General features: G+C 48.0%; 1 protein-coding gene across 1 annotated transcript in view; it reads left to right on the top strand.

Moving 5' to 3' along the window:
* Positions 1 to 4,135: 4,135 nt before the first annotated feature.
* Positions 4,136 to 21,206, top strand: part of LOC147736527 (MLX-interacting protein-like) — a 172,934-nt gene continuing 155,863 nt past the window's right edge. Inside the window, exons 1-2 of the mRNA XM_086953266.1 lie at positions 4,136 to 4,321; positions 5,524 to 5,892. Coding sequence (XP_086809392.1) covers positions 4,311 to 4,321; positions 5,524 to 5,892 — 380 coding nt within the window. The 5' untranslated portion in view covers positions 4,136 to 4,310. The remainder of the gene's footprint in view (positions 4,322 to 5,523; positions 5,893 to 21,206) is intronic.

Here is a 21,206-nt window from a genome sequence, read left to right as displayed (position 1 = left end):
ACCTAGCGGAAAAGGGCCTGTCAGTCCTAGGATGGATGGATCAGAGAGACCTGGGCATCAAGGTGATCTTTGGAGGAGCAGTACAGGTGCTGATGACGGCGCCGGAACAATGGCCAGACCTGGAGAAATGGAAAGGTGACTTCCCGAAAGTGTTTGGCGGAAAGGTCAGGAGATTGGAAAATTCTCCCACAAGATCATCCTCAAGAGGGATGCCAAGCCGGTATCACACAAGGTGAGGAATGTACCGATCGCAGTGAGGGAAGCTGTGCAACTGGAACTATGTGAACTGGAGAGGAATGGGATAATAGAACCCATCACATGCGCGGAGTGGCTTGCGCCCCTAGTGGTAGTCATGAAACCCAATGGCAAGGTCCGGTTGTGTGTGGATCTGTGGGAACTAAACAAATGCATAGTAGTGGAGAAGTTCCCGCTGCCCCGCATTAAGGAAATGATGGCGAAGACGAAAGGAAAAAAGTGGTACTCCACAATTGATCTAACGTTGGCGTACCACCAGATAGCATTACACCTGGAGAGTAGGAAGTTGACGTCATTCATAACTCCCTTTGGGTGTTACCAATTTTGCAGAATGCCGTTTGGTCTCGCGTCCGCGGCGGCCGTCTTCCAGAAGCTCATGCACCGCCTCTTCAAAGATGTGGAAGGGATCCAATACTTCCAAGATGACATCCTCGTGATGGGCAAGGACCAACGAGACCACGACACCAAGTTAGCCAAAGTATTGAATGTGCTAGAAGATAAAGGATTGACTGCAGAGTGGGAAAAGTGTCGCCTAGGTATGGCTTCTGTCACCTACCTGGGACACGAAATCAGTGAACTCGGCATCACCCCAAAGAAAGAGAACGTAAGAGCAATATGCGATGCGCCACCCCCCTCCAACAAGGAAGAAGTACGGTCCTTCTTAGGGATGGCTGAGTACTACAGCAAGTTCGTACAACATTTCGCCACCCATACCCACCACATGAGGCAGCTGACGAGAGAGAAAACAGCATTTGCATGGATGGAGGAGACACAGAAGGAGTTTGATTGTATCAAAGGAGATGTGGTACAGGCCATACCCCTTCAAGGATATGATCCACAGGGTCATACGGTGCTAACGACGGATGCCAGCGACAAAGGGCTGGGAGCTGTCCTTATGCAAGACAGGGGCGGAGGAGTAATGGAGACACTAACCTTCGCATCCAGAGCCCTGAGAGACACGGAAAAGAAATTCAGTGTTATCGAAAAGGAAATGCTTGCGGTAGTATGGGCCATGGGCAGATTCCGTCAGTTCTTGTGGGGCACGAGGTTCAAAATCAGAACGGACCATAAACCTTTGGTAAGAGTTCTCACATCCACTGGACATGCGAACGCAACGCCCAGAGTTTCAAAGATGACCCTCAAATTGTTGGATTACCGCTATGACGTGGAATACATCCCGGGCAGCAGGAACAAGGTGGCTGACTACCTGAGCAGGGCTGCAGCAATGGAGAACGCAGGTGATAAAAAGGAAGTGAGTGTAGAAATGGTGGCATTGATGGAAGACCCGTAGAAGGTGATAAGCAATCAAGAGTGGAAAGATGCGTACCGGGCGGACAGAAACATCCAAGAAGTGGTTGAACACATTGTGGGAGGTTTGCCCGAAAAAAGACATCTAAATAGGAACCTGAGGAAATACTATGAGGTGAGAGAGGAGCTATCCCTGGATGACAAAGGCGTGTTTGTATACCGAGGGGTGGTACCCCCGGAGGGACTAATCCCGAGGCCATTGGCGATACTGCATGAAGGCCATCTGGGTATTGGAAAAACCAAACTGAGGGCCAAACAAGGATACTGGTGGCCTGGCATGGACATACAGACTGAACGCCATGTGAGAGAGTGTGACCAATGCCAGCGTGCTGACAAAACTATGACACCACTGAGGCCGGCTTTAGGAAGTTTCGCTACCTTGAAGAACCCTTGGGAGGAACTCTCCATTGATATACTGGGACCAATATTGGATGAGCAAGGTACTCCAAAATACCTGTGCGTCGTAGTAGACCGATACTCTAAGTGGCCAGAAGTTCAGGTCCAAGAGGAGATGGATACTGAACCGTACTTAGGTTCCTCACGGCAACTTTCCTCAGGGAAGGCATTCCCAAGTCCATACTGAGCGACAATGGCCCCCAATTTACCTCAGAAAAATGGCTCAAATACATGGAGAGGAATGGAATCATCTCAAAACATACATCCATATATCATCCTGTGGGAAATGGACAAGTGGAACGATTTAATAGAGTACTAATGGGGTCCATCCAAGCAGCCATCATGATAGGAAAGGACTGGCAGAAGGATATCCTACACATGATTTAGGCCTACCGCATCACGCCTACAAGCACGGGGTACAGCCCCTTCCAGATTCTCAGGAGCAGAGATCCCTTTACCAAGGACAATCTGGCGTGGAAGGAAAAGACTGTGATGAGCAAATGGTCTCCGGCAGTAGTACAAAGGAACCTGGAAAAAGCTCAAACAATATATACAGAACATTATAACAAAAGGAAGAACGTAAAAGACACGGCATTGGAAGAAGGACAATGGGTAAGGGTCAAGCTGGCTGTGTTGCAGAAAAAGGGAGACAGCAAATACAGCAGGCCCCTCCAAGTTAAAGAGGTTTATGATCGAGCGGCAATGTTGAGTGATGGCAATGTGTGGTCCCAGGATCGCATGGCTCGATGCAACAAGATTTTACAATGGACTCCGGAAGAGGGGGAACAAAGAGAGACAGATCAGAGTACCTCAGCGAACGAGGCCTCTGGCCCGGAAGGAGACACAGAGGGTGCGGATCCGGTGTTGGAGCAAGGAGGCGGTGATACCCCAGAGCAGAGACACAAAGACGAGAAAGGGGAGATCTGAGGTGCAGAGAGAGTCCGGGTACGCAAGAAGGTAGAAAAAATGGGTCCGTGCCGGCCAGCGGGAGAGAAGCAATGTCCACCCCGGTAAGATGCACGAGAGGGGGGCGAATGATTGTGAGACCGTCCAGGTTCCGGGACTTTGAGATGGGGGATGGACAATAAACCCCAAGACTGCTTTATTCATGTGATACAAAAAGGGGGAGATATGTAGTGTTGGCGTTTCAGTGTTCGTGCTACGTCACCACGTAGCGTGAACGCGGCGGCCATTTTGGGTCGCCCGCGAAGGGCGCCAGTTCGGGCGCCGGAGCAGAGCTGAGTGGAAGCAGCTCGGCGCTCTCCGTGGAATAAGAATTTTATATGAATATACCCCCCAGTTTATAAGACACAGTGTCCTGTCTTCATTGGAGGAATTACACCTCTACAATATTCTCTCGATTTTTGTATTTATTTTATAAATCTCACACTTTCCTCAGGGGCGGCCTTAGGCATGTGCAAGCTGTGCACCTGCACAGGGCCACCAAACCCCAGGGGCCACCACACCAATATATATCCTTAATATAATAATCCTCTGAGGATGGATACATATGTGCGTGGCGGCCCCTGGCAGGGATTTGGTGGCTTCCGGCTCTGTTCCACTTCCAAACACCCTGACCCCCCTCTTCACTGGCCTCCGCGCTCTGCCCCGCCCGGACCCCCTCTTCCAGGGCCCCCTACTTACGCTCCCTGCCCAGGGCCACCATGAGCCTAGAGCCGCCCCTGCTTTCCTCTTCTAAAATGTTGGCTTGCATAGCGCAGCGATCTTGATGCTTAAATGTAGCCTCTCATAAAGGGGTGGCATAATGCATGACTATAGCATTTATAGTGCGGTGATGCGGAAACCAGCACTAAAATGCGTTCGTCTGACCCCTGATGAGTGATACTTGGCATGAAGTGGCTGAAAGTGCCCTGTGTATTGTAAAAGCGCTCCAATACCTTCAAGTCGTGTCGCGCGCTATATCAAATTGCAATATAAATAAATAATAATAATTGTGCCGCAACCTAATAATAGTACAGTACGGTTGTGCGACTGCATTCCGAAGCTCATGCATACTAACATCGTGCAGTTTAACTTGTGCGCATGCGCACTGAGAACAGAACTGTCCCCGACTAGGCCGTGCACATTTGTAGTGTCCTGCCTCGACGCATGCGCAGTATAGCCTTGAAGGCTCGTCACGAAGTCTACTGCCTGGGCATGCGCACCGACGCCATGTGACGTAATCACGTGACCTGCCCGTGGCACAGCTGCTCCTTCCTCCCAGATGGACCCGTGGTAGACCCTCTGCTGTGGGCAGAGCTGTGCCCCGTGGAGAAGGCGGTGGGCCCGGGAGCCCCCTAGGCCCCGCAGGAACAGAGAAGGGCGCCTTTCCAGAGTTGGATCTCAGGCTTATGGGCAGGAGGTAAGGTGGAAACACACAATCCAGGCTAGAGTCTGTAACAGCAGGAGGTAAGGGGCTGGCTTTGTTGAGGAGGCAGGTTTGGGTCACAGGGAAGATGGGGTCAGTGTGTGAGTGCCTGGGGGGCTGTAGCTGAAAGTGAATGCTGAGAGTAGGGCTGCAGATCTGGTGCACCAGGCAGAGTTAGGGCATGAGGCATGTCTGGGAATCTGGGGCAGGAGGCAGGGCTGTAATAGTAATTGTAGGCTTCAGATGCAGGAAAGTTGATGGTCTGGAGTAGGAGACAGGAATAAGTCCTTGGTACAAGTTAGTGCTGATTATATTGCGAGGCTGCTCTGCGGCAGGGTTGCTACAGTGGAGCAGGAAATTAGGTTGGGATAACGAGGCATGAGGTAGGGTGGTAGTAGAGTGTCAGTGCTTGGAGTCTGTAGCTGAAAGTGAGGGGAATTTAATGCAGGCAACAGACCTATAGATCTGGTGGTCCAGGCATATGAGACATGGCTGGAAAACTAAAGCAGGAGGCAGGGTTATATAATAATATTAGGTGTGAGATGCAGGGAAGTGGGTAGGGGTAGGGGTGATCGTTTGGAGTAGAAGACAGGAATAAGTCTCTTTGGTACACGTTAGTGCTGTGTGTATCGTGAGGCTGCTCTAAGGCAGGGTTATAATAGGTTTGACATTCAGGGAAGGAGGTAGGATTGATGGTCTGGAGTAGGAGACAGGAGTCTCTTTGGTACACGTTAGTGCTGTGTCTATTGTGAGGATGCTGTAGGGCAGGAGGCAGGGTTGCTGCTGTCGAGCAGGAAGTAGGATAGGTAAAAGGGTTGGAATAGATTTGAGGTTCTGGGGCTTGAGGTTGTGTTGGTGTTCGGGACACGAATAATACTAGTAGTTTTAATAGGTTTCAAGGTGACGGTTTTGGTAGGACTGTTGCTGTAGAGTTTCTGAGGCAAGAGGTAAGGTCTGGAGTTAAGTAATTTTGAAGGCCATAGCCTTCAGAAAGGTCTGGAGTTAAGTAATTTTGAAGCCCCCCCCTGACAATTAGCCTGAATGGAAATATAAAAAATCTTTAGGGCTTTTTCAAGTCTGTTTTTCTCATGTTTGTCTGCTGGATATTTGAAATGGTCTTCAAGCATATTGTTAGCCTTAGCGAAAATCAAGTCGCTTTACTTTGATGCTCAATAAGCTCTATTTTACAACATTAGGACTCGTGACCTCCCTGCGGTGTGCCTTGCCACTATGTCCCGTCCCCAGATCATCCACAGCGGCCACTTCATGGTCTCTGAACCACATGCAGACCGTGCCTTAGCAGCAGGTGGTGTCGAAGAGGATGATGATGACGACGATGATGTGGCACCAGAATCAGTGGTAATGGCACTGTCCGAGCGGGCACTGGTGGAGCTTGGGCCAGAGCCCGCCTGGCCGGGCAAGAAAGGCGCCGGGGAGTATGACTTCGACACCGTGAATGAGCGCACCTGCCAGACTTACCGATATGGACCAGGCAACCGCGGCGGGTGCTTGAACATTGATGCCTCTCTGACGAAGCTCTTCGAGTGCATGACGCTGGCATACAGGTGAGATTATGGCACTTTCTCCGGTGTCCCATTATTTACTCAATGGGGGGGGGGGGGGGGTGGGTGTTGTAAAGTGCTACAACAACAATTTGGAGTTCTACATTTTCTTAGTTTAGATCATGTGTAAATTATAACACATTGAAAATGACACCATACATTGGTTCACATTCTGCAAATGTCATTTAGTTTTGTATATCTAAAATAACTTTGCAGCAGAAGCATGAAAGCATTCAGTTTCAAAATCCAACTTGAAAAGCCTGACACAGAAATACTGGTGTAATGCCGAATTAACGCTATGTGTCAGCAAAAAGTTTTGCCCATAAAATTGCCTATCTCGAAGCTGTTTCACATGCTGTTCAGATGGGACATGGAAAGATTTTGGATTGACGATTAGCGGGAGAACAAGATTTGACATGGGCATCTGCTGGGGCAAGTTTGCTTGTACATTTGTGATTTCTTAGCAAGTAGCTGGACGTTTGGTGCATTGGTTAGTTCCGTGGTTATGCATATGTGGACTTTAGAAGTTAGGGTTAGGGCTCAGGAAGGGAAAAAACAAAAACCAAACCATGTGTGGATTGGGTGGGGGCGACATCAAGAAAAGTGATTGCACAGGACCCGAAATAAGCGTTTGGGTGGTAGGGAAATGGAAGTGATCTATTTGTAAGGCTAGAGGGTAAAATATTTGACCACACAGTAGAGGAAAGAATGCTACAAGTGTGGTGTCGATAGAACTCCTCAAGGCCTCCACTCGCAAGATTCATACTTGCCAAAATTCTATGAACAACAAGAGGCAGGAAAATTCAAGATTTGAATTTACTAATTAGCATAATGATGACATCACTGGAAATTATATCACATCACATGCGTCACTGTGATAGTATCACTATAAATTACATCATGACGCTCCATAAGGCATGTCCTGAACAGACACATGACACAAGGGGTAGTGGCTGACGGATGTTCTGGTCACACACCAACCGCAAGCCTTTGCAAGACCAGTAGGTCTGGGCTTCGCAAGCTGTTGTAGTGGTTACATTTATTTTTAATTTTTATTGCAAGCACATGCTGCAAAAAGAAATTACGCTACAACCTAAACATGACAGACAAGCTTGCAATAAAAATGTAAATACAAAAAATAATACACTTTTAATAGAGCAGTAGGTTTGCTTCCTAACACCTAGTTGTACTAAGAAGAGGCATGGGAAACCTTTTCATTTTTTTATTTATATTTAAAAAAGGACAACCCTACGCACAGGTAACCTGGGCATACAATATATTTACAAAACAGTGGTTCTTGTGGACGATGTGAAAATAATACATAATCTATAGGCACACAATGGTGCTAGTCTTTCGCTTACTTTGTCTTGTTACGTTGCCTCAAGCACTTCACAATGTTATCACCATGCCAATTATTGCCTAGCAACCTGGAGATGCATGCTCATTGGTGCTTGTCTCTCACGTATGTTGACTTATTACGTACCGCAGTGACGTTGCCTCACGCATGTTGCTTCGCCACATATTCCCGTTTGTGATCAATCAGTCGGGGGAAAATGTAAGCGTGCTACTCACCCATGAGGATCTCAAGGCGCCGTGGGGGGGGGGGTTAGCAGCTCTGTTCAGTCGAAGAGCCAGGTCTTGAGTGTCTTCCTGAAGATATTCAGGGAGGGGGGTAAGCTGATGTTGATGGGGGGGGGCTCGCTTCATGTCTTGCATGCAATGTAGGAGCAGGTTCTTCCACCTGTTCTGGCTCTGCTGATGAGCGGGGTATCGGCGAGTTCGCGGATCGGAGGTTTCTCATGGGTATGTGGAAGGAGATTCTCTTGTTGAGGTAATGGGGTCCGGTGTTGTGGAGGCATTTGTAGGTGTGAGTGAGTATCTTGAAAGTGACTCTCTTCTCAATGGGGAGCCAGTGGAGGTTCCATAGGTGTTGTGTGGTGTGTTCGTGTCGAGGAATGCCGAGGACAAGTCTGGCTGCGGTGCTTTGTATGGTCTGGAGCTTGCGAAGCAGAGACTTGTTGATCCCGGCGTAGAGTGCATTTCCATAGTCCAGTTTGCTGGTTATGAGTGCTTGGGTAACAGCCTTCCTTGATTCGGGGGGAATCCACTTGAAGGTTTTTCCAAGGATTCGAAGGTTGTCGAAGCAGCTGGAGGCGACGGCGTTGGCCTGTCGGGTCATGGAGAGGGAGGAGTCGAGTACGATGCTGAGTTTTTAGGCGTGGTTCGTGGGGGTGGAGGGGCTGCCGAGGGCGGTGGGCCACCAGGTGTTGTCCCATGCCGAGGGGGAGGGTCCAAGGACGAGAACTCTGTCTTCTCCGAGTTGAGCTTCAGGCGGTTTCTGCTCATCCAGGATGCAGCGTACTTCATTCCTTTCTGGAAGTTGAGTCTGGTGGTGATTGGGTCCCTGAGCTGGGTGTTGTCGGCGTAGGATACTAGGCTGAGTCCGTGCTGTCTGATGATGGCGGCGAGGGGGGCCATGTAGATGTTGAAAAGAGCCAGGGGCTGAGTAACGATCCTTGAGGCACTCCACAGTTGATTTCCTTGGGTTTGAAGAGGTGGCAGTCTGATTCTTTGGGTTCTGCCGGTGAGGAACGAGTGGATCCAGTCAAAGGCGGTTCCTTGTATGCCGGCATGGTGGGTCTGGCGGTGAGTATGCGGTGGGAGTCGGTGTTGAACGCTGCAGAGACGTCAAGTAGAATCAGGGCAGCAGTGTGTCCGTGGTCGAGGAGGGTGGGCATGTTGTCTGTGGCGGCGAGTAGAGCGGTCTTGGTGCTGTGGTTGCTGCGGAATCCGGATTTTGACATGTCGAGGATGGAGTTTTCTTCGATTAATTTGGTTAGTTGTGCATTGGCGGTCTTCTCTGTGACTTTGGCTGCGGAGGGGAGGAGGGAGATGGGTCTGTAGTTCTTTAGGTCGGTGGTGTCTGCTGAGGGCTTCTTGGGCATGGGTCTGACTTTTGCGTGTTTCCAGTTGTCGGGAAAGATGATGGTCTTGAAGGTGGCATTGATGGTGCGTTGTAGTTCGGGAGCACTGGTGGTAGCGGCTCTGTGGAAAATGTGCAGGGGGCAGGGGTACGTGGGGGCTCCTGAGTGGATGCCTTTCATGGTCGAAGTGGTGTCTTCGGTGGTGACTGGGGTCCAGGAGGTGATGGTGGGCTGGATGGCGTTGCTGGAGAAGGAAGTGGTTTCGGGGTTGGGTGTCTGGTTGTTTAAGTTGTCGTAGAGTCCCTTGATTTTTAGTTAGGAGTAGGATCCGAGCTTTTTGCAGAGGTCCTGGGAAGGGGTGATGTCTGGTTTCGATGGGGGTCATGGTGAGTTCCTGGATGACGCTGAAAAGTTGCTTGGAGTTGCAGGCGTTGGCGAGGATCTTGTTTTGAATGTTTTGCTGTTTCTCCAGTTCTTCTCGAGACGTCTGCAGGTGCGTCTGGATTCTTGGAGGTCGGCGGTCATCCAGGTGGGTTTCCTGGGACGCTGTCTGTCGAGGTTGTGTAGGGGTGCAAGCTTGTCTGCGCAGTTGGAGATCCATCTGTGGAGTCCTTTGGCTGGAAGGTTGGTGTCAGTCAAGGTGGTGGGGGCGTCGCAGTTGAGAGGGGAGTTGAGTTGTTCCTCATTGAGTTTGCTGCAGTTCCTTCGTGGGGGGCGCGATGCAGGTTTGGGCGGCGTGGGCTTGTCAACCTGGCAGTGTACGCAGTGGGGTCTGTCCATGGGGGTTGCGTCATGTGGCTGAAGTGGATGTTGTTAGCTCCTGGAAGATGGGGTTGAGGATGTGTCCTGCCTTGTGGGTGGGTATGCTGACGAGCTGTTTCAGTCCAATGTTGGCGAGGTCCAGGAGGATGGTGGAGTTGGGGTCGCTGGGGTTGTCGAGGTTGAAGTTTAGGTCTCCGACGAGTATGTAATTCATGGAGGCGATGGCATGGGGTGCGATGAGGTCGGCAACGGTAGTAGCGATCAAGCGCCGGGCCGGGGGTCTGTTGGCGAGAGTGCCGTGGAGTGTGGTACTAGGGCTGGTCTGGATCTGGAAGTGAAAGTGTTAGATGGTGGGGAAGGAGTCCTTCGTGGTGGAGGTGAAGAGTTCGAGGGAGATCTTGTGTACGATGGTGAGTCCTACTCTTGGGTGGTTGGGGTGGTCCTTCCTCTGGATCTTGTATCCGTCTGGGATGGCAGTGGTGATGTCGGGTGGAAGAGGCGTTGGTCAAGGTTTCTGTAAAGAAGGTGACGTCTGGCGAGAGGGTTTCGAGGAGGTCCCAGATTTCCACAGTGTGCCTGTGCATGGAGCGCATGTTGAGGAGGATGCACCTCAGGGCTTCAGAGGTGTTTGCTTTCGGTGAGTGATTCGTGCACTATACTGCGCCGCACCGTGAGTCTGACTTTTTAGTTTTTTAAGCACATCACAGGAACGTTGGATTTGTATTGGTACAATAGAAAAGGGTTTAAATTACCGCATGACTAATAAACAACAAATTGTAAATAATAGAAAGACAAAAGCGCCAACCGTACCTGGGGCAGATAGTCGCGTGGCTTGACGGTTGGTATAAAATATTGCAACAATAGACAGAGGCCCCTAATGGTGGTGGTCAGACATGTAGCAAGCTGCTCCATGCTTTACTGTCCTTCGGTTCATGAGGTAAAAAACCTCATAGGTTGTTACTCAAACACACTTATGATACAGACAATCCCTGTCCCCGAAATTAAAAGCAAAGAACTTTACATATATACCAGTCACTTTGCCTTACACTCAATCTATCCCTTGTGATTTTCAACAGGCATGAAGAATAAATCATTAAAGCTGCTTCTCTCTTCACTGCCCCTCCCCTCAGTGCCCTGCCTTTCTCTCAAATGCAAACAAACTCTGCAGTTCACTTTCTAGGGACGCTTGATGCATTTAATCCCTGACTGCAGTCCCGGACATTGTTTTTATCTGTTTCTCTGCCAGCGGTGCGGTTAATTGCAGAGGCCTCTTGAAAAGCCAGAGCATCAGACACTAAAATTGGTAATCGGTAGACCTGTCTAGAAAGTGGCAACCTCAAGTCAAAATTGGTACTAAAAGTACAGTCTTGATTTGAAATCATACTACATTGACTGCAGTGAGCTCACCCTAACCTGATGCTTTGCTGGGTGGGGAATGCTTTGCAAGTTGTCGTTAATCGAATTCAATGTACAAGATGTCCACACCCTTTATTTCAAATTAATTAAAACCGATTGAAGTGTAAGATTCATTTATTTGTAATGTAGAGGGCTTTTATCAAATGTTTTTGTGTGATCTCTGTTTTCAGTTGTAGCAAATAACAGGCAGAAAAAACTGTCATGGCTGATGTAAAAAACATGTCTCTGAATTAAGTGATTACACAAAACGATGTATTCCCGCCCGTTGGTTGTGAGTTTGTTTTTATTGCTCATAGATTTTCATTTCAGTTTTGAGGCCCGTTCATGTTTACAAGTATGCTCTCAATGCAGCACTTGTTATTGTTTCAGACTAGGCTTGGTAGAAATCATAAAATAGTTGCCTTTCTGTCATGATCTTTAATCTGTCCCGCAGGGCTGTTTCTACTCTAACCTGTGCTAGGGGAAAGGGAGGGAGGGAGTAGGGTACTCAGAGAAAAGAGCAGGCAAGAGGGAGAGCTCCTACTGCCCTACGACAAGATCATGTCTCTCTACTACCTGTCACTGCTCTAATCAACCCATGTGCTGGGCCTTTCTTTTATGCTGTATTAGCTCAATGCTCAGAGACTTGTGTTGTTTCATTCCTATCAAAACATGCTCTTCCTGTGTTTGAATACAAAAGAGTAATTGTAAATATAATTACCTCAACTTGAATTGTTTTCATATGTGGTTAGCCTATGATGTCCCTGACATTCTCTGTAAAGGTGCATGTATATGCCCTCTGCAGCCTCGGGGTGACGTTCTCATTCACACCCGCCATGTGAGCGGTGTCCTGCTGGCTGCAGTCGGTCATCTTAATCCTCAACAGTTTGATCTGTCCTCCTAGCCTTTATAGTGATGGCATTATAGATCTGTGCCTTACTCTTTAGTTCTTGTTCTGTAGTGGGTGTTGTGCTCTCCAGTACCATGTGTGTCATCACCAATAGAAAAATGTAATTGTGACTGGACATGTTTGAAAAATACAGCCTCATAATGTTGGTGCGCATGCGGAACTTCAAAGTGTTTATTGGCACACTGCTGCAAATTATGCAGAGAACTTTGAATTGAGGTGGTTCCTTAACTGGTCTGTCCGAACTAGACACTGGCTACCAGATCACCTGTGTGAAGCTCAAGAACAAGGTCTCAAATCCACTCAATAACCACATGTGGCGCAAGAGTACCCAGACACATCCTAGAGGGTCTGACATATTCTAGAAATCTTGTTGTACTACTTTCCTTTGTCAGCATTTCTTGCCATTGACAACTGTGTTTACCCACTTTAGAGTAAGGCATTATGGAGAGCACTAGTTCGCTGTTACATGGCATAACTTTGGCCTTCTGGCTTAAGGTTATTTAAAAATGTAGTGCCTCGCATGCAGCTGTTGTAGAACCAAATGATGATAGCAGCTTCTGGTTTTCTGTGTGTACAGTTTTTAGGGCTCGCTGCGAAAAGCACGCGAATGTGCGCTCTCGCTGAGAGCACTATAGCTGTCGGCTCAGCCGACAATGAAGGGAGACAGGAGCTGGCCACGGGCAGCATTTTCCAATAGGATTAGGTCGCGCGCGTGAGCTTCTGCATTAGAAAGCATGGCCGAAAAAATCGGATCGCGACGCGTGCCTCGTGAACAGTTCACGTGACTGACTTTGGAATGCAGGGGGAGACTGCATAGGGGCGCGCGGCGCTGTTCACGAGGCGCGCGGCGCTGATAAACAGGCTGGCTGCAGGCTTTAATAATAATAAAAATAGCTCGCAGCTAGAGGTACGCCGGATGAAATTTTCAAACTTCAGTGACCGCAGAGTGGCGCGGGTCGCCGATAAACAGGCAGGCTTTGAAAAGCAGAACGCTTATATACGCCGGCTGTAGCCTTTTAATAAAATAAAAAAACAACTTGTTTGTTTATGCTGCGTGTTAGCTTCCATCACACATTAGTGCACTTTCCCAAATGAGTACAGTCGGGGCAATGCATTTTGTAATGGGAATACATTTGTGTTCTGGGTGACTCAGAGGCGAGTGACCTTCTGCCGTCGCTTATCCTTGAGTAAAAGTGCTTAGGCAGTGCGGCCGAATTCGCGTGACCTCGCTTTGTAAATGCACTTAGGTTACACAGCCCGAGGTTAGGAGATTGGGAGGGTTATTTTCTGCCTGTGTTTTGGAAAGGAAGACAGATGAATGACCACTAAGATTGCAGTTGTACCGGTTTGCCTAACGCACAGCATTGTACTTCCGTTATCAGACACTGATCAGGTGTCTAGAGGGAAAGGTAACACTCATGCCAGCGGGCCTGTTCATTGAACATAGTGTAGGAATCGCAGCGCTCTGTGCTTAGACCCTGCACCATCAGAAGGGGGCACGCTTGTGCGAGAGTCTTCCAGTAGGGTTCATCCGGAATTGAACTGTTCTCGATTACTGTTGCAAGCCTGGCGTTGTCTCAAACACCACAATCTAAATTGTGTACTCCTTCTAAAAGAGTACATTCGGTTGCAGAGCCGTTTGAAATGCGCTGTAGAAGGCTAACTTCGTTTACTTTGGATGTGCATTACTACGCCTCGCCAGGGTTAGTAAGCGCTATATAAATAGAATTTAAACACATTTGGCTTGGTGCACTTAGTGATTGTAATGTTATTATAGGAAAGTAATTTCTCATTAAATGGAACCTATTATTTCACTGATGGCCTCGGAAGAGGATTTAGCATTGGAGATTAATAACCATCCCTTCTTCCTGGATGGGATGAAGGAGGACCAGTATTTTGTGGGCATCAAGGCTTCGCTCTCATGATTATTAGACACTAAGTTCACAGTGGAGGGGGAGAGCTTTGAGCCAAGATCTATCCTGGCAATTTTCTCATTGAGAAAGTTGTCGAAGTTGTCGCAGCGTTCTTTGGATGCTAGTGTTGAGGATGTCATAGGTTTTGAGGTTTGGTTTCTGATGATATTGAAAATCTCTTTGGGTCGATTTTTCGCATTGTCTAGAGCCGAGCAGAAGAAAGCAGACTTTTTATTTTTAATGTGTATTCTGTAAGACCTGCGGGCTTCTAGGGGTTGATCACGATGGAGGGTGGAGGGATTGTACCTCCAGGTTCTTTCTGCCATTCTTAGAGGTCTTCTTTCTTCATTGATGTCGGAAGTGAACCAGGATCGGGAAGGAGTAACCCTATTCCAACTCCAGTCCCCGTGGACACTAGGGAAGGTGTTGGATATAAAATTATACTTATTCCCTATCCTAGAGCGCCCCCCAGCGCAATGCGTTGTAATGGTATGCGTGGTAATGCCTGCGTTGTAATGGTAGTGCGTTGTAAAAACGGCCTTTCGAGATCAACTGGTTCAGGGATTACTGAGTCGTACACTGTATGAGCAGAACTGGTCTATCAACATCAACTGGTTCAGGGATTACTGAGCCGTATCCTGTATGAGCAGATCTGATCAATTGACATTAACTGGTTCAGGGATTACTGAGTCGTACACTGTATGAGCAGAACTGGTCTATCGGCATCAATTGGTTCAGGAATTACTGCCCTGTATACTGTAACTGGAGAGACACTACCCCTCCCCCCGATGAGATGAGCCTTCCTAGACAGAGGAGGCTCGGTTCCCCCCTCTCCTCCACTTCGATACCTCTCTCTTCATCACCCAGCGACACCCATTGCACTTCTCCAACATTGTACAACGTTCATACTCACTCATGAAGTCAACGCACCCCCCCTTCCCAGAGGAGCCCCTGCCACCCTCATTGCCCTCCCCAACTTCAGGTGATTTGACGATAACGACCCCAGCTCGAGGAGATCAGGACGACATCAACCCCAATACCCAAGCCCTAAGGAACTCTCCGCCGCATACCTCCCCCTCTCATGGCTCCCTCCCTCCCCCTCCTAGCGTCAGCTTCCCCCTCTCCCCCATTGCCCTCCCTCCTGACCTGTCAACACTCTCGCCACCGCATGACATCCCTCCCTACTACCCTTTGGAGAGTCCCCACCTCCCGCTCACCTAGTGACATAATGACAAGGGTCACGCAACTAATTGCCGCCCCGCAATCAACTAATTACTTGACACCCCATGGACCCAACTCCTACGCAATCATTTCCCCCCTACCTCTCAAGTAAAGCAAAGAAAAACTTCAAACACAGACTGATCAACACCAGGAGACACTCTTCGTAGACACTTACGATTGCACCTCTAGAGGACAGATAGAAATGGACCTCATCTTCCACACCGATAGATCTGACAACTGGTTCAGCATCCTAAACACACATCTCTCCATCTCCAAAACTACCATCATCCCCCATAGTCGCAAATTGATGACTTCTCTCTCGTACCTAGTGACGAGGAGCAGTAACATCTCCATAACCATCTACGCCAATGGCACTGTCCTGATTCAGGCCAAGAGCGTTAACCTTGAGGTCTTCGACTCCCTCTTTCCCTACCTAAAAAATGCCCCCATGAGCTCTGCGCTAACTGGAGAGACACCACCCCTCCCCCGATGAGTCTTCCTAGACAGAGGAGGCTCGGGTAGCCTCTCTCCTCCGCTTCGATACCCCTCTCTTCACCACCAAGCGACACCCATTGCACTTCTCCAACAATGAACAACGTTCATACTCACTCATGGAGTCAACGCAACCCCCCCCCCCTCTTACCCCCACCACCCCCGCACAGCCTCCACCCAACCAGGTGCCGCCCCCCCACCACAGAGAGAGACATCGCCCGACTAGAGCAGTCACTACGTTGGCCCACGAGCCCTCCCTTTCTCATTACAGACAGCTCCTCCCACATTAAACATCAGGACCAGGTCTCCCTCCCTTCCCCCAACAACGGTCACGACTGGGCATCCCCCCAGCCCAGTTGGGCAACGCTGCCCCAGCCCCACCCTCATCCCCCAAGAGCAACGCTGCCCCTTACTCCCTCCCTCCCCTCTGGGACTCGCCCCCCTCCCCCAAGGGTAATGCTGGCCCAGATACTATCCCACCCTCCCTGGACAATACGCCACAAAGGCTCTTCCACCTAGTTATGCAGCTTGAATCTCTGATCCGAGGCCTGAACGAAACCTTAGCAATCCTGGCCAGGACACAAAATCCCTCCCTGACCGCCATCGCGCAATTTTCTACCTCACATTACATTCATGAAAAGGTACCACTCACCTTTGAACCTCTCATCCCTCCCAGATCCCAGTTCCCAGTACCTCGGTCCAACACGAAGGTGATCAACAAGAGCTCCGAAACACCCAGAAGAACAACATCCCCACTTTCTGCTCAGGAAGTGACACACCTAGCCAGGATACTCCGGTAGTAATTGAGCGCGCTACAAAACACTTTACATTTACATTTACATCCTACAACCCCCTTGCAAATACCTCCCCCAAATCCAAGATAGAAGTAATCACGGAATTTAGAAATAACCATCCTCCTCCGAGAATACCCAGACCCTCAGCTCACCTTGCCAGCTTTCCGAGAGCACATCCCACGGAGAACAGGATCAAAGAAGGACCCCCATCAATGGCATGCTCCTTAATTGCAGATCTGCCATCAAACATGCAACTGAACTTTGCAGAAACCTTCCTCTCCCATGAAATTGACATTGCCTTCATCACAGAGACCTGGCTCAACAATTTCTCTTACCCCAGTTTCAACATGTCGGTGCCTCCTAGCATCTCATTGATCTATAAGACAGAATAGGGAACAGGGTACGGGGTATAGCAATCATCCACAAGAGCAACATCACTATCTCGGAAACAACTCCATGCTCTTACAGCTCCTTTGAATGTCTATCAGTCACCGTTAAAATCCTCGATACCAGGCCCACCCTGGCCCATCTTCTGTACCACCCCTCAGGCAACTCCTCGGAATTTGGGATGCACCTTTCTGATTTAATTGCCCATTGCGCTCTAGGTAACTCAAACAACATAATCCTGGGTGACCTCAATATTAGATGGAACGAAACACAAAATCCGCTCATACAATCCCTAAACAACCTACTAACAGAAAATAATCTGACCCAACATTGCCTAGAAGAAACTCACCAGAGGGGAGCAATCCTCGACGCAATTATCGCCGAAACCAATGCTAGTAATGGATGTATTACCTATAGACTTATAATGTTCTAGGAGAGGTTTTTCGTGTTTTTGATAGTTCTTCCCTGACCTCCTCTCCTTGCGTTGCCTTATTCAGGGACCCTCGTTTGTTGTTTGGGCTCCTGGAAGAGGTCAAAAAACAGTCTGTTTACGCTTGACCTGCTTTACTAAGTGGCATAATTTGTCAGAAAGGTGGGGGGGGGGGGGGGGGGGGTTGAAGGGTATTAGTTAACTGTACTCTTTTCCTGTCCTTTTACTCCTGCGCTGCTATTCGCCTCCATTTACCGTGCATCACAAGTACCGATTAGGGACTCAGCGACCTGTGGGGAATCTGCGCACAAGTGACCTAGGGGCTAGACCGTCCAGCCCCTTTGTTCTTCCTCTAAGGTGGGCTACCATGCCATATTTGGGGTGATGACTGTTCCTTTCCACCCATACTGGGCTTAGAATGACACGAATCACACGTGGCTTCCGTGCCCCGGGTCACTAGCAGGATAGTACTCTGAATTCTCAGGAATATTCAAGCTACAAATCCCATGCTCCTTGAAATCTACCAGTCTGCAAGAAAAGTCTCCATCCATCAATTTCCTTCATTCTGAAGAGCTAATTTGTGGCTTATCCTGCGCTCTGCAAAACCTTGCACCTGCTGCAGACTTGTATTAATTTTCATTTGTTCATCCATACTCATGGGCACCTGTTGAAAAGGTGTCCATTCACCCGGAAAATAGTCTTGAGCTTTCATCTTTCGTTGATAATAACATTTTATATGAGGCACAATGGGTCCAGTATTTTGTCATTTGACAGGAATCTGAGGATTTGCTTCTAGGGGCTGCCAGCCATCCGTATTGCAATCTGGCATTGAGAAGTGGCTCTGACTAGTCTCCAAGAAGGTGTCTTTGGGCCTGTTTTCAGTCTACTGCACTCCATTTCAGGTGGGCTGGTCCACCGCTCTACCCAAGGCACCCACACAATATTAGATTGGATGTTCATTGCCAAAAATCGTCTTGTTCACCAAACTCCTCTTTATATACCATCTTATTTGGGTTTGTTCTAAAAGCTCTATCACAAAACCAGTACTGAGTGCCCTTGTGGAAGATAAATCATCGGCAGCTTTTGCCAGTTATTATGTGTTGGCCTCGACCTGGGCCTTCTTTGGTAGTGATAGACTCACAAAGCGTTGCAGCAATATTTTTCTATCTGGAGTCTATCTCTCCTTGTCCCTGAAGGACAAGATGCCCCAGATCAAAAAGTGTGGCTTACAACAGTCCATTGCAGCTAGTACGGCAGTATGCCTTGTTTTTCTGTCTGTTTTTTCAATGTACCTCTATAGCTACTGGAAGTCTTATCAAAGTGTGCTTTACAGTCCCATCCGACATGAATGGTACGTGAGCCAAGGTCTCCTTGCCTGCATAGCCAGAATCAACCATCTCAGATTGGTCCAAAAGCAAAGGACACTGCAGACAAAGCAAATTCAGGTGGACTGGAAAAATAGAGGGATTGTTACATGACTGGAAGGTGCAGGGGTCAGTCAAATAAAGAATATGGAATGTAGTGAAATTTTTTGAAATGGATAGCTGTTCAGAGTACTGTCAGACCAGACTTCATTAAACAGGGTGCTTTCTTTGCCCTTCCTTAAATCATCATACCGCCATCAAAGGAATTTTATTACCCAAAGCTGGTGGGCCCAGGCTTCTGCAGCAAGGCTCCTAACCAACAACTGCAGAAGTAACACAATGGAGAACTAAGCATAGGCTTACTGTTTCACTCGTGAAGGTGTGTTACCGGGTAAGTATCCATTCATTGGTAGAGGTCCGAGATCCGTTCACTTCCATCAAGGAGCAGCCTGAGTTATACTGGCTTGGGCAGAGTCACCTGGGGAGGCGGGAGACACGTGATAGAAGCAGATCGGATATTTGGGGGATTAAAGAAGTGGAGGGCATTATTGCAGAGCAGGGCAAGGCAACAATTGGTTGCAACAATTGTGCAGCTTTAAAGAAGTATTAAAAGGCAGGTGCCGTCTACTAAAACTTTCTTAGCCACTTGCTGTATGCACTCTGTAATAAAACATATATATATATTTTATGATAAAACCATTTCAAAGCTGTTTCCCCGTTGTGCAGTAGACTTTTCCATGTGTGCATAGTTGCCCTTGGTTTGGGCTACCTGCAGTGCACATTGTAGCCAATATGTAGGCCGTCTGAATTATGCGTTATAATATGTACATAGGATGTCTAGATTGTGCATTGATAGTATTGGGTGTGTGTTAATGCATGATTGTGGATCATATTGTGAGTACGTTACAGTGTGGATCCTGGCCATCTGAAATCTGCATTACTGCATGCGCCTGGGTAATTTCGAGTGACATTGACAGTGCATTATCACTTATATTGGAATAGATTGACCGTCCCATCATGTACCTTGGTTGACTCAACTATGTACTACTGACCATGCCTGCTCCATCTCGTAGTCAAGCGAACGTGTCTAATGAAGCTAGCGTGTTAAAACAAGATTGCATACCATAAGTTTCCAAACGCATTTTTTAAAAACTGCAATCTGGGATATGAGCGCCAGATACACTGTGCTGCCTTTACAGGTACACCGTGCTGCCTTTACTGGTACGCCGTGCTGCCTTTCCAGTTGACACCACAAAGTGGGTGAAGAATCAGTAGGCTTTCCTTTTGAAGAGTATGAACGAGCTAGTAGAGTACTAGGAGTGCCTGAAACCCCTCTTCGGGTCACACAAGGTGGTAATTTCACTTCATGGTGTGTTATGAGAAACTAGCACTCACTGTGACGAAGAAAGATAACCTCATGGATTTGTCTTGATTATTTATGCCAGAAAAAATATTTGTCAGGGAAAATGTGTGCTTTAAACTAAAATGACAAAAAACCAAGCCAAAGCCACAGATTCCCTTACATGGGGGAATGACAGGCAGGAAAACAACTGTTTCTAAGGCCCAACCTAAGCAAACTGGCCTATTATTTGAGAAACTGGAACTGAATGCATACCTTGAAAGAATCCATAACCATGCAGGCAGAGAAACCTGGAAGAACACAGGGCAGTAATCTACTATAAATGAAACAAATGGAGCGTGGGTTCAGGAATACACCAACAAATTAAAGGTCTGGACATCTTGGAATTCCTGGCTGCAAAATACTTCTCCTGCTAACCAGGTATGGACTAGAGCTGGCAAGCCGTAGAATTCGGAGGCAGAGGTCTGAATTTGCTCCAAGAGTGAAAGCAGGGAGTAAGTCTTCTTCCCAGTTTTCACTTGCAAAATACGCATTCTAAAAATGCGAAACACTGACATTCATATCATAAATCAAGAGTACATGAACGTTTGTCAATAGTCTCATATTAAGCATTTTTCTTAAATATTTGTGCCTGGTTTAAAAAGTTTAGGTGACACCCTTTCGAGGAACCAAACGTTAGATCTGGCTCGCCACAAAATCCTGGTTTCTGCTATGGCCGGCTTCTTGGAAACAGAAAGATTGCCAAATGGCCACAAACACCCAAAGTCTAAGATGGCGGTCTGTGACGTTTAGGTCTTTAAAGCAGAATATGCACTAAAGTGATTTCCAGGAAATGAGTTCAATAGCAAAACGTCTCTGCACTGAAGCACTGCTGGATCCAAGAGATAGTCTACTAAAGTGAAGTCATTGAGAGTCCATAAGCAGAGGCCCAGCGCGTAGTATGAAGCGGGTGTGAAGAAACCAAAGGTCATCACCTGAATGTACAGGTAGCAGAGTTTCATCACACCCTTGGTTGTGACCACTGTATAGCGGGTACAAAGTCAACTCACAGATTCATGGTTGTGCATGTGTTTAGGGGTTGTTTATCGCTGGGAAAGCTTTGATATCCAAAGCTCAGGATTTCATGTTTTTATTAGACCCATATCAGAATAGTTATGCTCCAGTGATACGATGCGTGATGCTTTTAGGTTTAACTCTTTTTATTAGTATTATTAGCCGTTTCATTGTACATACTTATAAGGTTCTCACATGTAATACTTTATAAACCAGGACTCTTAAGGAAAAAAAAGCCGGCAATTACTGTTCTTGCATGTTCCGTTTTCCTTTACTATGGGGCTCGTGGCCTGTGAGTCCGTGCATGTGCTT

This window comes from Lissotriton vulgaris, chromosome 1_2 (assembly GCF_964263255.1).
Source record: "Lissotriton vulgaris chromosome 1_2, aLisVul1.2, whole genome shotgun sequence".
NCBI classification, from domain to species: domain Eukaryota; kingdom Metazoa; phylum Chordata; class Amphibia; order Caudata; family Salamandridae; genus Lissotriton; species Lissotriton vulgaris.
Note: the sequence above shows the minus strand (reverse complement) of the source record. Positions and strands in the feature narration are given on the sequence as shown.